This window comes from Mustela nigripes, chromosome 16 (assembly GCF_022355385.1).
Source record: "Mustela nigripes isolate SB6536 chromosome 16, MUSNIG.SB6536, whole genome shotgun sequence".
Classification (NCBI taxonomy): Eukaryota; Metazoa; Chordata; class Mammalia; order Carnivora; family Mustelidae; genus Mustela; species Mustela nigripes.
In genome coordinates, this window is record NC_081572.1 from 24,993,135 (window position 1) to 25,009,376 (window position 16,242).

General features: G+C 58.5%; 1 protein-coding gene across 2 annotated transcripts; it reads left to right on the top strand.

Moving 5' to 3' along the window:
* The first annotated feature begins 484 nt into the window (after positions 1–484).
* On the top strand, positions 485–16,025 carry PDK2 (pyruvate dehydrogenase kinase 2). Of its 2 annotated transcripts, none has more exons than XM_059380110.1 (11): positions 485–726; positions 2,612–2,753; positions 9,881–9,952; positions 10,334–10,518; positions 10,637–10,726; positions 10,937–11,014; positions 13,170–13,249; positions 13,339–13,437; positions 13,598–13,705; positions 14,259–14,372; positions 14,936–16,025. In XM_059380110.1, the coding sequence occupies exons 1-11, from the start codon at positions 609–611 to the stop codon at positions 15,074–15,076; spliced, it is 1,227 nt and encodes a 408-aa protein (XP_059236093.1). In that variant the 5' UTR covers positions 485–608; the 3' UTR covers positions 15,077–16,025. The 2 variants fall into 2 exon arrangements, with proteins under 2 accessions (XP_059236093.1, XP_059236094.1); XM_059380111.1 differs by having other exon boundaries at positions 13,173–13,249.
* Positions 16,026–16,242: the final 217 nt, after the last annotated feature.

Here is a 16,242-nt window from a genome sequence, read left to right on the forward strand (position 1 = left end):
AGTCCGAGTCACTGTCATCCGGACTGGGAACCCACCAGATCGCCCCCCTCAAGGAGCGCAAGTGGGTGTCAGGACAAGTGAAACAGGTCCCTTTGAGAGGGAAGCTATCGGGCCAATTTCAGGGAAGGCGAGTGAAGGAGATCTGGGAGGGCGCGGGAGAGGAAGAAGTAAAAGGGAGGAGGAATGACGAAACTCTGGGGAGGCAGGGGTTAAACCGGACTTGGCCGGGAGGAGGAAAGGGCGGAGCCAATGCTCGGGAGGCGGGCTCTCGCCGCGGCCTCGCGAAAACAACAGGCCGCCCGGGGCAAGGACGGGGTTAAGGGGGCGGGTCCAGGGGGGAAGCCACGTGCCGAAGCGAGAGGCGATTGGCTCTGCCGGCGTTGTTTGTGAGCGGCCATTGGCGACGTCGGAGCGCCGCGACGAGCCGATTGGCCGGGGCTTGGAGGACTGCCCGCCCGGGGGGCGGGGAGGAGGCTGCAGGTCCCGGTCGCTGGGCCGGGCTGGGCCGGGCTGGGCCGAGCTGGGCCGAGCTGAGCGCAGGCGCTGCCCGCTGGAGGACCGGAGGCCGAGCCCAAGCTGCGGCCGCCGCTGCCGCCGCCGCCGCCACCATGCGCTGGGTCCGCGCTCTGCTGAAGAATGCGTCGCTGGCAGGAGCGCCCAAGTACATCGAACACTTCAGCAAGTTTTCCCCGTCCCCGCTGTCCATAAAGCAGTTTCTGGACTTTGGTACGGAGTGGGTGGGGTGGGGGCGGCTGGCCGTGGGGGCCCGCGGAGCTCGGGGGGCGGTGAGGGAGGGGGCCCTGGCCTTGAAAATTAACGCGGAGAAGAGAGGCCCTGCGTGACAGGGAAAGGCTGCTGGAGTACAGGCAGGGAAGAGTTAAGGCGGTGGGGGGAGGAGGGGCAGGAACTGTCCCTGAAAGGGTTAAGGTATCCTGGGGAAAAGCTCTATACTGGGCTGTCAGTGGGAAGTGGGGGCACTGAGAAGGAGGGGTCTAAGTATCTTTCTGGGCTTTGTTAAAGGTCTTGTCCAGTAAGGCACAGCAGGGAGGTGATGTTAGGGCAGGAAGGGAGTGGGATATATCCAGACAGAAAGGGTTAATGGTGGTTGTCGTAGTGACTCAGAGTGTTGGAGAAGAAATGGGGCAGGGATGCTGGTGGGAGTAACAGACAAGGCGGGATTAGGAGGTGCAGACAGCTGGAAGGAGACCTGGGCTGGGGTGGGCACCCTGGGGTCAGGTGGGGACCCAGCTCTTTAAGAAAAATGTCAACAGGAGGGAGGTGGCTGATGAGCACACCCCGACCCACTGAAGAAACCCTAACTGGCCCAGTAGGCAAGGACACTTGAAGAGCAAATCTGTTTGGGCCTGGCTTCCTGTCCCTAACCCGGTGGAGGCCTGGAGCACCATGAAGTGGAGTCAGAAGGCTTGCAGCCTTGGCAGCTTCTAGATTCCTGGGCCAGTTCACCCACCAGCAATGCCCTGGGGTTGCCTCTGGAGCAGAAGCAAGGCTGTGCCACTGTGGCCACTGAAACAAGCATTGTGTGGGCCCTGTCCCCTGTCTGTCTACGCGGCATTTCCCTGGTGCCAGCTGGGGATTAGGACGGGGTGCCCAGGTCTCTCCGGAGTTGAAGAGACAGTGCCTGGCTCAAGTTACAGCTGCGTCACTGAGGGGAGAGGGTGGGGAGGAGGCAACCAGGACACAGGGCCCCTGTTCTTCAGGACTTGTCTGCCTGTCCCCCTGCCCTGTTTGAGCTCCCCCCATGTAGAAAAGCCCCCTGGGCCTGTTGTCAGCCACCAGTAGCTGTCCAGTCCAAACTGGACCCCAATTATAGAAATGGGCTGGGTGAGGCTTACAGTAGAGTTTGGTCCACTTGTAGTGCAGTGGGGGAAACAGATCTTCATAAGGGTAGTCACATGCTCTAGGTAGCAGACTTGGTGGCAGGAAAGCAGAACTTAGACTAGCATCTAGCTCTTCTGACTCTAGGCCATGGCCTTGGTCTACCACTCCCGTCTTCATCTTGAAGCCAGATCAAGGACCAAGACATTTGGGCTCCCATCCTTGGGCTCTGTGGGCTCTTGGGCTCCCATGTGGGCATTAATGCAGGGACAGCTCTACATTAGTCAACGAGACCAGCCTGGGTGAAGACAGACTGGGCCAGAAAGAACGCTGGGGCCCCACAGATGCCATGGGCCAGGCACAGTGCCCCTCAGCCAGGCCCAGACCTGGGAAGGCATGGTCTTCCCGGGTTCCTCTGCCCACTGGATCCACCCCTCTCTACTCCTTCCACCTCTCAAGGCGAGTGTCTGCTAGGAGAGGCAGAAAGTGAAGGAGGGAGGTAACTGAGGCCAGAGCTGGCTCCAAATGGGCCTGGGAGTGGCACTGTCCCCTGTGGTTGAAGGCAAGCAGGCTTGGGGTGGGGGACACAAGCTTGGAGAGGGTTGGGCAGGGTGGCGTGGCGGTGGGCGCACTGCAGGAGATCAAGAGAGCTGCTCTGCTCTGTGCCCTTGGTCACTTCTCTGAACCCTCAGGAAATGAAGGATTTAATCGACCTGACCTCTGGCTCCCGTGGTTTGCAGGTCTGTGGGCTCACCTCTCTCTCTCCCTCCCTCAGGGTCCAGCAATGCCTGTGAGAAAACCTCATTCACCTTCCTTAGGCAGGAGCTGCCTGTGCGTCTGGCCAACATCATGAAAGAGATCAACCTGCTTCCTGACCGAGTGCTGAGCACACCCTCGGTGCAGCTGGTCCAGAGCTGGTGAGACCCCCAGCCAGGTCCCTGTACCTCCCACTCTGCTGCCAGATGCCCCTGGGCTCCCAGAGTCTCTGTGCTCTCAGCAGCCTTGAGGGGGGTGGGGACAGAGGGGAAGCACAGGGGCTCCAAGAGGCTGGAGAGTTGCCCCAAGGTCAAGTGGAATACTAGGCAAGAGCAGGTAGTGAGCTAAAGCTCCTAGCCTCCGTGTTTACCAGCCCTATGCTTACCACTCTTCCTTTCTCCAGAAACCCAGGGTCCACCCGGGGAATTGTTTTCACAGCCAAAACCCAAACCATGCCAGTATCAGCGTTTACCACCAGCTCTGGTTCTGAACACCCAGCACCTATTAAGTCCTATTTACCTGGGGACAGGCCACATTATAGGGAAACAGAAACAGGAAGAAACGAATTTTCACATGATATAATCCAAGCTACAAGTCAGACTGTTTTGGATGTTGAGAAACACTCAGACACAGGGATGGCATCGTACCCAGCCCCAAGAACTTTGGAGGGGCAAAGACCAAAAGTTGCTCTGGTAGCAGAAGGAAATCCTCAGTAAAGCTTCCTCTAGAAGTCTTCCCAGGTTAAGCAATTGAATGACAGACACCAACGGCTGGTCACATGAGGAACAAACAAGAGTTTGCTGTGTGACTGGCACGCCGATGGCGAATCCTGGTTGGTCTTTGGTGGCCCTTGTGCCAAAATGCTTCGCCGGTTCTCCTGGCTGTGGTGCATCGTGGCTGTGGTCCCCTGTTGGATTTAGGAGCAGGGGTCCGCACCTGCTGCAAGTCCAGTGCCGTGTCGGAGGCAGGAAAGCAGCAGCAGGTACCCTCCGGGAGCTACAGAGATGGTAGATGGTGGTGGGAGCAGGGAGCTTACAAAGAGTTACTTTTACTGAAGAACGAAAATGTTATTTAAAAAGTCACATGGGTTGGGGCTTTTTTCCTCCTCATGGTGGAAGTATAACATGTCCGCCTGGACATTTGGAAGACACGGGAAAACAGACCGAAGAGAGTGCCAGCCACTACCCTCCACGCCATAACCAAACGCTAGTCGGGTTTCAGAAGGTCGTAGTGGTGTGCTTCTAGCATTTTTTCTATGCATGGATGTATGCAGAGGCAGGACTTACTCTGGTTTAATGAGATTCGGGAAGGACAGTGGCGGTGCACAAGGCCAGGCTCCTAGCAGGCGCACACTGGGTGTCAGGTGAAGCAGAGAGTTGTGGGGAAGTTGAAGTGGACACATAGAGAAGGTGACATGTCTCCAGGCCTTCCAGGGGGCCGGAGAGAGCCTAGACCTAGAAAGACGGGAAGGGCATTCCAGGCCTCGGAGCTGCCTGTGCCCGGGCGTGGAGGCAGGCAGGGGCCCAGCAAGGGCCTCTGGGACCTGACTCTGTGCCAGCAGCACTGTTTGGTGCAAGCTGTGAAGGGGGACAGGGACAGAGGGCAGGGGCTGGCATTCCTATAGCCCAACCAGGTCACCCCTCGCTGGGCCCTGGCCCTCGGAGGTGTGGGACATCTGAGCCAAACAGCATTTCCCAGTGCGGGGTGGTGGGGAAGTCATGGTGTGGAGACAGAAGGTGCCATCTGTTTGCCCGCTTATCCTCCAGCTCTGCCCGGTTGACTGGCCTGGCTGCCTCTCTGGCGAGCCCCTGATGCCAGGACAGGCCCTTTCGTGCCCCTCCCTGGACGCTGTGTTCCTAGGAGAGCTGGGGGATGCGTGTCGGGATGTGGGGGAGCAGGGAGCTGCTGAACTGCCCGTGACTCCCCCAGGAGAGGCCATTTCTGAAAACCAGATACGCATGTATGGGCTGGGCCTGGCCTTTCTTCCCCTGAAGCTTCTAAATCATGCCCAGGAACAGCAGGACAGAGCGAAGTTAGACAAGAGAGAGCACTTCCTGGTGGTTGATTCAGCTGAGAACAGGCCGTGGGATTGCTAGAATGTCCTGACACACTGACCAGAGCCTGCTGAGGTTGTTTCCGGGGAATGGGCGTCATTGGCTGCAGCAAGAAAGCCTGAGGTCCGAAGGGAGGAGGGACTTTGTGCTGGGGATGAGGTGGCCGCCTGTGAGAGAGGGCAGACCCCCTCTAGGAGAACCTGCTGCCGGCTTGAATGCAGAAGTGGTGGCGGTGGGCAGGTTGGCATGAGAGGAGGGGGGCAGCATACCAAGGAGCCTGGCAAGAGGGCCTCTTCCCTCAAAGGCTGACGAGTAAGGAGCGAATGCTCCCCTTTGGAAAATAGAAAAGTCCGGTATAAATGCTGTTCGTAGTGGAAGTGATACGAAGTGGGGAGGCTGGTGGAGTTATTACTCAGCTGCAGTGAGGTTCTAGGCAAGAGTCACTGAGGATGAGGTGAGCATTCCTGGGGGGGTTTTTGGTTTTGTTTTGTTTTGTTTAAGATTTTCTTTATTTGACAGACAGAGATCACAAGTAGGCAGAGAGGCAGGCAGAGAGAGAGGAGGAAGCAGTCTCCCCACTGAGCAGAGAGCCCGATGCGGGGCTCGATCCCAGGACCCTGAGATCATGACCTGAGCCGAAGGCAGAGGCTTTAACCCACTGAGCCAGCCATGCGCCCCAAGCATTCCTGGTTTTAAATAAACCTGGTGAATTGTTTCAACCAGACAGACCTGGTGTGGAGGGAGCCCGTTTTGGAGGTGCCTAGAAGGCAGTAGGAAGCCGTGGCTGTTGACTTCACTGTCAGCATGCTTGCCTTGGAGGTGTGGCTTTGCTGCTTGCTGGACCCTTAATCCTTGGCAGACCCCCGGCCTCTCTGAGCCTCAGCTTTCTCACCTGTAAAATGGGGATCTGCTCTGTTTCTAAGGGCAGATGCTACCATTTGATGCAAAAGTGTGCAGAACTGTGTCAACACAAGCCATGTCCCCAAGCTTCGCCATAGATGTGAGTGTGGCCAAGGTTCTCTGGGACAATGTGGTCCTCACAGCGATGGTGATGGTGAAAGCAAACAGACCTGGAGGGCCTGTCATGCGTCAGGTACTGTTCTAGGCATGTCCACATGTTCCCTCAATTAGCCTTGCTGACAGCCTTCTGTGGGAGGCCTTGTCATTTCTCCCATTTCATAGATGAGCAGACTGAGGTTCAGAGAGGTTAGGACATGTGTGTGAGATCACTCAGGCAGCAGGTGGGAGAGCTGAGACTCCTGCCTAAGGCTGTGTGACCTGGTGGCCGCACTTGTGAGCAGAGAGGTCCGAGTGCTGGGTTCTGGGGCGGTGACCCGGATCAGAGATTGCCAAACTCCCCGAGTGAGGCCTTGGGAGGGTAGGGTTCACCTTAGTGGAATGCGCTTGCTGGCTTGGGATGTGAGAGCACGAGCAGGCGAGAAAGGCAGTGTCAGGAGGGCGTGGAGCTGGTACGAGCATGCTTCCAGAAAGTGGGGGTTAAGTGAGAGTCGCAGGGTAGAATCAGAGGACAGTGAGTCTCCTGTCACAGAGGTCTTGCCGGGGCTGTAGGGAAAAGGGCTAGAGGCAGTGTGGCCAGCAGCCTCTCATGATCTCTCCCTCCAATGGGCAAACCCAGCCTGCGGGAGACCTGCACCCCCACCCTGTGGGAACCACAGCCCTTGAGAAGAACCAGTGCCATGGCGGTGGCCCCAGGGGCCGGTGCCGCGCCAGGCATGGAGTTGGGGTTGGAATCTCACCCTCGCTGAACCCCTTGGCCTCTCTTTCCATAACCGGAGTCGAGACTGAGGATGTCAGAGTGGTACTGCTGTGAACCCCATTTTCGAGCCAGGGACCAGAGTGGCTCAGTGGCCTCTGTGGGGCACGGCTGGCCACGGGACCCAAGTGTGCCTGGCTCAGGGCCTGCACTCAGCTCCCCCGCAGAAAGCAGCTTCCAGACGAGGGACAGGTCTGCCACCGCCTCCTCCTCACATAGCCACTGCCTTGTTCATGCTCCTTATCTGCCACGGCTGTGGGCGCTAGTGCATGGTGTGCACACACAAACACACACATGCTTACACATGCTACCGGTTACACGCCCCCTCCACCTCCCCACACAGTCCACCCCCTGCCTCCCGAATCGGCTCTGGGCAGGCTTGAAAGCCCCAGAAGGCAGGAGGCCTGGGCGGCCTGATTTGAGGCTGAGGTGAGCAGGCGCAGGCCTTTCCTGGGGCAGCTACATTGGGTCACCACTGCCTGCTGGGCCTGCTCTGTCCAGTTGACGGTGGAGGTAAGCACCACATCTGTCATTACACCAGGCTTCAGGCCTCCTAGGTCCAAGCCCTGTTCTTTCCCTTCAGGTCAGCGAGGTGGGCAGCCCAGCAGCCAGTGTTCCTCCTCAGTGTCTCTCCCTTTAGGACCAGATCTTTCCTGAGAGTGACATCTGGGGTGCCAGGCCTTGGCGGGCTCCACGCCAGGGCCAGCATCCTCTGGGAAGATCCTTCCCATCTTGTTGCCTCCCTGCCGAGAGCCCATGTGGAACTACTCCCTGGAAGGAACAGCCCTTCGAGGGAGGCAGGCAGGGGTCCTCACTGTGGTTCATCGTCCAGGAGACGGAGGCCCGAGGCTGGCAGCCCTCCCCCTGCCGTGCCGGCGGGCACTGCTCATTGTCCATCCATCCTGCTGCCCTTTGCTCTACTTCCTGGCCGTGTGACCAGGCCCCGCTTCTGTTCCCTGGGGCCCGTTAGGCAGCCTCAGGGGTGGTGCCGGCAGCTAGCCCGCTGTCCCCAGCCCTGCACCTCCTGGCCCAGCAGGCAGGGCCTCCTAGCTCCCACCCCTCTGTCCCTGCCTGCCCCCCCAGCTCTTCCCCACCCCCCATCTTAGGAAGGGGTTCTGAGCCCTGCTCTCCAGCTGGTTTCCTCCCCTCCCTCTACCTACCCCAGCCTTACACACTTGCAGGTTCTCTCCCCAAATCCCCTCACCATCCCAGACTCAGGAGCCTGAAGCTTGATTCTGGGCTTGGGGGCAGGGGCAGGGCAGGGATTTGGAGGCACATTGCCTGCGAGAGAGAAGTCCGGCTCTGCACGGAGACCGCCTTCTCTGTAGAATGAGGGCAGCACGAGCACCCACCGCACAGGGTGTCACGGAGGCCAGACTAGGGCAGCCGGCAGGCGCAGAGCTGAGCGCTGTCCGAGGCCGGGGGCAACCGGGGCAACCATTGCATCGGCAGCCACGCTGTCAGGGCCGGTGTGGATGGTGAACGGTTGGCCATGAGGTGTCGGTGGAGAGTCAGACAGACATCAGTTTGAATCCCAGTGCTGCCCGTCACTGTGGGGCCTGGGCCATATCACCTGCTTTCTCTGAGCTGGTTTCCGGCTACAAAAATGGGACTACCCCATGCTCCGCAAAGCTGCTGGGGGAGGGGAGACCCTGGGTATACTCTGGGCACAGGCAGGCACTAGCAGGCACCTACCCTCCAGGAAGCTTGAGGCCCTGCCTTTGGGGCGCCTCTCTGATTGTCTGCTGTGGCTGAAGGGATGGGGGAGACTGGTCTCTCCTGCCGGGTGGGGAGGGCAGGCAGAGAGCACCAGGGCTGGGACGGCCTCGTTCATGCCATCCACAGCATGAAGGCTGTCCAGAGCAGGACTTGGAACCTGCAGCCAGTACGACCAGGAGGAGGGTGTTGGGTACCCTGTGGGGGCTCAGAGGACATGCTCAGCAGTGGCCAGTGTGTAAACCACCATTCGTAACGGGTGCACGCATCCCGAGAGTGCTCACTGCGTGGCAGGCACAGGGCTGAGTATCACCTTTGGCCCTCACCGCAAGGCAGTGATGGAAGGAGCTACGAAACCTCCACTTCCCTGAGGTGGAAACTCAGGCCCAGAGAGGCTTCATGACTTACCCAGGTCACACAGCCCCGAGGGACAAGCCAGGACTGGGACTCAGCAGAGCCAGCGCCACAGCCAGCGCCCCCCACCTTCTCCTCTAGTGTCCAAAGTGAGAGCAGCGGGGGAGAGGTGAAGGGGGATGGGTGCTCTGGGCAGAGGGGCCCTCAGGGACGCCGAGGTGAGCATTCTGAGCAGACATGGTGCAGGGCAGTGACAAGAGTGTGGGGGACTGAGTCTCACCACACCGCCTCCCAGCCTGATGACTACTTTGGGCCTCAGTTTAGGGGCCTGTGAAATGGGGCTAATTTCTGCCTTTCTGACCTGCCAAGGTCAAAGCACTGTTGTACACAGGAATGCATGTACCATATAAGGCCCTTTTCTAGAGAGACCCTTAGGCCACAGAGCTCTCTGTCCCAGGGCTCTTGGCAGCCCCCGCCTCCTGCTGGCTGCAGATGTTTCTGCCAGAGTGTGGCCATCTCCAGAACAACCCGTGGACTGGGCATGGTAGCGGAGGAACAGTGGGGGTTCTGGCTTACAGGAGCAGGGGGACAGTAGCTCTAGGTTGGTGCTGTCTGCTGCCACAGGCTGGCCCCCTGCTTCCCAGCACTCCCCTGGTTCCCCAGCTCTTCTAGGTCCTGGGGCAATTCGGCCTCCCACCAGGCCTGCAGATGGGGGGCTTTGGGGGTCCGCACACTCCTGCTGGGCCTTTGGAGTAGAGTGGACTGTCTTGGCTCTCTGTGGGCTCTGCCCCCCGACCCCTGCCACGGTCAGAGCTGGGCATGCCTTTCCCCACTTCTGTGTCCTTCCCACCCCCCTGTTTGAAATCTACTTCCTTAGGCAGACCACACGGCCCCTGAGCAGGTGCCCAGAACGGTAGGCACTAATCTTCACTGAGCCCCCGCTCTGTGAAGTGCCCTGGGCCAGTCACTCTGCCAGGCGTGCCCCAGGGGATGCAGCGGGAACCCTGGGGGACAAATACTAGGATCAGTTTCCGTGAAGGGGCTCCAGGAGGTTAAGCGACTTGCCCCAGCCTTCCCTCCTGGCCAGTAATCCACGAGACCCCGGGGACGGGATGATCCCTGGTGCCCTCCGAAGACTGCTATTCTTAGATTGCACAGCAAAGGTGCTAGGAGGGGGACCGGCAAATGAGAGATGTTCTTGCATAACTTACTGTGTTGTCAGGGAGACTCGCATGCAGATGAAATGAATTGAGAAAAAGTGTGGTGTAGCCTGTCGGGCAGGGTGGCTCTGTGTGGGTAGGGGTGAGGCAGGCACGGGGGCAGCTGAGTTCGTTGGGAAGGGAGCCCGGCTTGGCCTGGAGCTGAATGGCACCCCCTCCAATGCACACAGGTATGTCCAAAGCCTCCTGGACATCATGGTGTTCCTAGATAAGGACCCGGAGGACCATCGTACGCTGAGCCAGTGAGTGAAGGCCCCAGTGGGGGGTCAGGAGGGCAGGGGCAGGCGAAGGGCTCTGGGTCACAGCCCCAAGGCAGAAATGTGCAGGAGGATGGGAGAAATGATCCCTGTCCTCACGGATATCTAGTCTGCGGGTGAATTAGCCCCTGGCCTCCATGGCCCTGGGTCTGATTAGGGAGATCCAAGCTCCTGCCCCTGAGGGGCTCCCCTGGCCGTCGGGCAGGTGGTGGGACACTCAGGGCAGACTTGGGAAGCAGCAGGGAGGACACTATGTCTCTCAGGTTGGGAGGGGTCCTATGAACAAAGACTGGTGGAGAGGAGGTCAGAAGTGGGAGAGAGTCTGGGGGCGCCCCCAGTTTGGGACTAAGCCGCCATGCCCTGCAGGTTCACGGACGCCCTGGTCACCATCCGGAACCGCCACAACGACGTGGTGCCCACCATGGCGCAGGGCGTGCTGGAGTACAAGGACACGTACGGCGATGACCCGGTCTCCAACCAGAATATCCAGTACTTTCTGGACCGCTTCTACCTCAGCCGCATCTCCATCCGCATGCTCATCAACCAGCACAGTGAGCAGGGCCGGGGTGCTTGGGACCGAGTGCACCTCCCTGGCTTCATGGTGGCCTGAGTGGGGGTGGTGGGTAGGAGGGAAGCCCCACCAACAGCTCCCTGCCTTCTCGCCTGCAGCCCTGATTTTTGACGGCAGCACCAACCCAGCCCACCCCAAACACATTGGCAGCATCGACCCAAACTGCAATGTCTCCGAGGTGGTAAAGGGTAAGATGTCCCCACCATGCTGGCCCACAGAGGAGCCCCAGAGACCCCCTCTGACTGCCTTGCCAGAGGATGTGCCGTTCCCCCGTGGGTAGGGGCCTCGTCTGCTTGGGTTTAATGTTGGGGATGCCTTGTACCAGGAGGACTGGTACAGGAGGACTGCCTGTTGGGTTGGACCATCCCATTCCCTGAATAGCTACTGTCTTCTCTCAGATGCCTACGATATGGCCAAGCTCCTGTGTGACAAGTATTACATGGCCTCGCCTGACTTGGAGATCCAGGAGATCAACAGTGAGTGAGGGAGGCTCTGTGTATGTGTGTGTGTGTGTGTGTGTCTGTCTGTCTGTGTGTGTGTGTGTCTGTCTGTCTGTCTAAGGGCTCTAGAGAGAAAGATGAGATGGGGAGTCAGGAAAAGAACGGGGGGAGGGGGGAAAAAAAGGAAAAGAACTGGTTGGGACAGAAGCAGAGCTATTATTGACATATTATTAGCAGTATTATTACTAATACATTTGCTAAGTAAACATTGTTAAACAGTAAACATGCCACAGAAGGTCGCTCTTCTCATGGAGGTCACGTTCTTGATGCCAGGGAGACTGAGGAAGGGGGCCATTAGCCAGTGAGCAGATAACCCACAAGCTAATTTCAGATGGTGACAAGTGACAGGGAGGAGACAAGATGAGATCATGTGACAGCGATGAGGAGGAGCAGTGTATTTACTAAGGTGTCGGTTTGGGTGCCTTTTCAGAATCCAGGCGACAGTGGCATAATTAAGAGAGAGGTTTCCCTCTTTGAAGCCCCTGGGGTGGGACAGTCGGCTCCCCACCCTTATGTCTTGGCTCCAGCTGGAGAAGGGGAAGGGGTTGGAGACAGAGGCGAAGGCATGCAGGGCCCATGGGCCACACACAGGAGCTGGGATGTTGTGTGCAGCAGGGAAGCCCGTTGAAGGGTTCGAAGCACGGTGATGCCAGGGTCTGATGTTTGTTTAAAGATACTTAGAGGTTGGAGGGGGTGGGCAAGACCTCAGGAAGACCAGTTAGGAGGTCACTGCAGGAATCCAGGGGACGGAAAGGCAGCAGAGTTGGAAAGAAGGGGGTAGATTGGATAAATATTTTGGAGGTGGAGAGGTTAGGACTTGCTGAGGAACCAGGGTTTTAGGGGAAAGGAGGATCAGCGATCTGGAAGTTTCCCTCCCCTACCTGTTCCTCAGCCACCCCCTGCCTGTGTGCCACAAACCTGAGGGCTTTTGTGCCTGGAAGTCACGCTGCCCACATCTTTAAGGCCCAGTTCAAGTCCAGATCCTCCGAAAAGCCTTCCTGGACTTTCCAGAAAGCATGATTAGGCACCCAGCCCCCTGGGGTGTACCTCTGTCACGCACTGTCACTGGCTGAATGACTTGGAAGCATGGGGCACCCACGTGGCTTGGTTGGGCGTCTGCCTTTGGCTTGGGCCATGATCCCGGGATCCTGGGATGGAGCTCCGCATTGGGCTCCCTGCTCAGTGTGGGCAGCGGTGGTGGTGGTAGGGATCCGCTACTCCCTTTCCCCCTGCTTTTGCTGTCTCTCTCTCTCTGTTAAATAAATAAAATCTCTTCAAATAAATGAATAAATAACTTGGGGGCAGAGATGGAAGGACAGAGACAGGCCACATTCCTTCAGTATCCCTAGGGTCAAGCACAGGGCCTGGCACGTAGCTCTGGGTACCATGCCCAAGGTTAAAGTCACTCAGGCCTTTGTCTAGACTTAAATTTCCGAGACCGTAGGGCTGAATTTTATTCATCTTTATGCCCTGCTGCCCAGCACAGGGCCCGAGATTCCTTCATTCGCTAATCCATGCCCAGTCATTGAGCCCCTGCTGCAAACAGAGCTCTGTGCCAGGCACCAGGAGAAGACACACAGCCCCTCACACCAAGAAGCTCTTGAGGCTAGAGCGATCCTCAAGAGGCAGAGTGCTGGGGTCAGAACCGTGTGCGGCAGCCCTCCCCTCTCCCCACTGGATTTTAAAGCTCTCCAGGGCCTCTGGGGTCCAGGTGAATGCTAGTAGACTGGATGTAGGCTGGATAGATATTTTTTGAATGGATGAAGGGGCTACAGGAACAGTGGGTGAGTGGAAGGCTGAATCTGGACTCCGAATTCATGGGTAGACGGGATGGATGGATGTTGGGACAGATGCGTAGTTGAGGGACAGTTGGATGGTTGAATGGACGTTGGAAGGGTAGCTGGAGGAATTAGGGGATGTTGCACGGATACAATGGTTGGATGGATGGACGAACAGGTGAATGGACAGACACCGTGTGATGGATGGATACTGTATGGATAGACAGGTGGGTGAACAAATGCTAGAGGATAAATGGGTGATTGGTTGAGTGCTGGGTGCTAGGTGTTGTGTCAGTGAACGCTGAATGGTGACCTCTTGACAATTTCCTGATCCTCGGTCTTGACTTCCCCAGCAGCGTCCAACTCTGAACAGCCAATTCACATGGTCTATGTCCCCTCTCACCTCTACCACATGCTTTTCGAACTCTTCAAGGTAAGGGGGCAGGGATGGTCCTCTGCAGCCTTGGGGGATGGTTAGGGCTAGGCCACTCTCACTCATCTCTTCTGCCTCTCCCTCCACAGAATGCCATGCGTGCCACTGTGGAAAGCCACGAGTCCAGCCTAGTCCTCCCACCTATCAAGGTCATGGTGGCCTTGGGTGAGGAAGATCTGTCCATCAAAGTATGTGGCCCTTGATTTGGGGGCCGGAGAGCAGTGGGATGGGGACTTGCATCCCTGCCAGGAGATGGGCTCAGAGGAGACCCTGGGGATGGGGACGACCAAGAGGTCAGGGGTGTCAGGGCGGGGGCGTGAGCACTGAAGCCATGTCCGTCTCCCCCAGATGAGTGACCGAGGTGGGGGAGTCCCCCTGCGGAAGATTGAGCGACTCTTTAGCTACATGTACTCCACGGCGCCCACCCCCCAGCCTGGTACCGGAGGGACCCCACTGGTGAGATGGTTTCCCTCCAGTGCCCCCTGCCTCCTAAGGCCTCCTGCCTTTTCTCCTCTTCTCATCAAACTGTCACTCTCCCCGTCTCTCACCTTCTCACCTCCTGTGGGCTTTGTTCTTGTGTAGCTGTAGGAGCATCAGTCACCTCTCCCAGTCTGGGTCCCCCTGCTCCTCCCACACCCCCCAGACTGCAGCAACCCCCCAACCTGAGCTGCGGGTGTCTATCTGTCTCTCCTCATTTCTCCCAGTGGCACCCCACAGAGTTCACTCATCAGCAGCTCTATCATTCCCAGGAGAGCAGGTGGGGCTGGGTTTGGGAACTTGAGACCCAGGAGCCCCGAGACCTGTCCACACCCGCTGGCTCCCAGGGCTGAGCTCCTCTGTCACCCCTGTTGACTACCACCCACGGCTGGGACTGCTCAGCCTTTCTGGCTCCACCAGACTGACTGCCCTGGGAATCCTTTGGCCCGACCCCAACTCAGCATATTGGTCCCTTTGCTCCGGGAGGCCCAGACCCGCCTCCTGGTCACTCTCCCTTCCCGCCCCCTTGTAGGCTGGCTTCGGGTACGGGCTCCCCATCTCCCGCCTCTATGCCAAGTACTTCCAGGGAGACCTGCAGCTCTTCTCCATGGAGGGCTTTGGGACCGACGCAGTCATCTATCTCAAGGTGAGGGTCCTGGTGCAGGGACCAGCTCGCGGGCTGTGCTGGCAGGTCAGCCTGCTGCTAGGTTCCGTCTCCACCCCTCCACTCCTTCCAGACTGAGAATCAGAGCAAAGCTACCATTCCCAGCCTGCAGACATCCCCACCTCGGCAGGCAGTCCTTGGTCTGTGACTAGGACCCCTGTTTTGGGGACCTTTGACTTCTTATATGCAGAAGGAAGGGGGGCTGCCATAGAGAACTTGTCATTCAGCTCAGGACCAGACTGAGACCCAGAGTTCGTGATCTTGTTCAAGGTCACAGTCCACCTTACCTCTGCCTCCCTGACCCTTTGAGTGAGTAGCCTTCTGGAACGGGCAGGAACAAGGCACAGAAGGGACAGGTCCTTTCCTGGGTCTTTCTGGGCCAGGGTTCGTTGTCTCAGCCAGTGTGTGGCACCTAGCTGGGCTGACTCAGACACGGCGCAGGTCATGGTCTGACACCCCCACAACCCACCCCGGGAAAAGGGTGATTGACCAAGACGTGGGTGAAGCACTGGGAAGGAGGATGGGCTGACCCTGGTGCTCTCCAGGCCCTGTCCACGGACTCAGTGGAACGCCTGCCCGTCTACAACAAGTCAGCCTGGCGCCACTACCAGACCATCCAGGAGGCTGGCGACTGGTGTGTGCCCAGCACAGAGCCGAAGAACACGTCCACATACCGGGTCAGCTAAGGGCTGCCCTGCTCCCCTGCACCTGAGAGGACGGACTGTTGTCTCTGGGATTGGCCACCATGGTGACCCTCCTCTTCCCCTGCCTCGTGGGGGGAGGGCTCTCTCTAATGACCAGCTTCTGTCTCTTTGGAAGTCACTGCGGTGACCAGTCTGTGGTCTAAGTGCCAATCTCCATCTTCCTGGAGACCCCTTGGTGGTCTCCCTGGTGTTTGGTCTCTGTGGGCGGTGCCTAAGGATGGGGGGACGTCTCCATCATGATGTGGGGGGCTGTCCCAGAGTCATGTTTCCATGGCAGTGCTCCTTCTGAGACCAGAGCTGCCACTTTTCTTCCAGGGGTCCTGGGTCCCCCTCACTGCCGTCCATAGCCCTGGCCTTCCAAGCGGACACCCTGCTTGCCTTATCCCCCACCCCGGCCCATGCAGGGACTCCAGTCCTGGCCCAGGGTCAGCGCTAGCCAGGGGCCAGTGTCCCTGGGTAGAGAAAGGGGTTGCCCCCTCGGGCCCCTGTTTGGGGACATGGTCCTGCAGCCTCTCCCTCTACCCTAGGCTTGAAGGTGAAGGTTAGGAGGGAACAGTTCTCACTCAGAGCACACCCTTAAAGTGGAGGACCTGGGGAGGACCCAGAGATCAGCTGTTTAGCCACACTGGTCAGAGCCCCTCAGGCGCCTCCCGAGGCCCTCCCCGGCATGTCCTCACACGTACACGGCCCCTTGCCCACCCCACACCCACACGGTCCCGCCTGAGCTCCAGACCCCCGCTCCCCCCGTGCCTGGACATGCACGTGCTTGGGGTGGCTTTCTCCCTAGAATGCTCTATGTACATAGTTAGTTTTGTAGCCCCGAAAAGTCCCCACCCTTCCCCTTAGCACACGGGGGTTAAAGTGGTGTGCTCCTCCCAGTGGCTGTGACGATGACCCGTGACATCCGCAGTAAAGAGGAGATTGAATGAGACCATGGCCTGGCTGCTTTTCTGGGGTGGGAGGGGGAGGGGAGAGATCCACAGGCACAGAGGCACGCAGACCAGACCGCACACCCTGTGACTGCCGTATGACGCACTCGGGATACCCAGCCCAGGGCATGACTCAGTGCGTCCCACAAGCACACCGCCAGGCAGAGCCATCCCTTCAGGACACCTGACATGGCAGCCCCCGGGGAGCAGATGTGTCAC

Excerpts from the sequence above, each read along its gene's own strand:
- PDK2 (XM_059380110.1), top strand. The coding sequence starts at position 609 with ATGCGCTGGGTCCGCGCTCTGCTGAAGAATGCGTCGCTGGCAGGAGCG. Across the intron at positions 727-2,611 it reads AAAGCAGTTTCTGGACTTTG|GGTCCAGCAATGCCTGTGAG; the intron begins GTACGGAGTGGG and ends TCCCTCCCTCAG. Across the intron at positions 2,754-9,880 it reads GTGCAGCTGGTCCAGAGCTG|GTATGTCCAAAGCCTCCTGG; the intron begins GTGAGACCCCCA and ends CAATGCACACAG.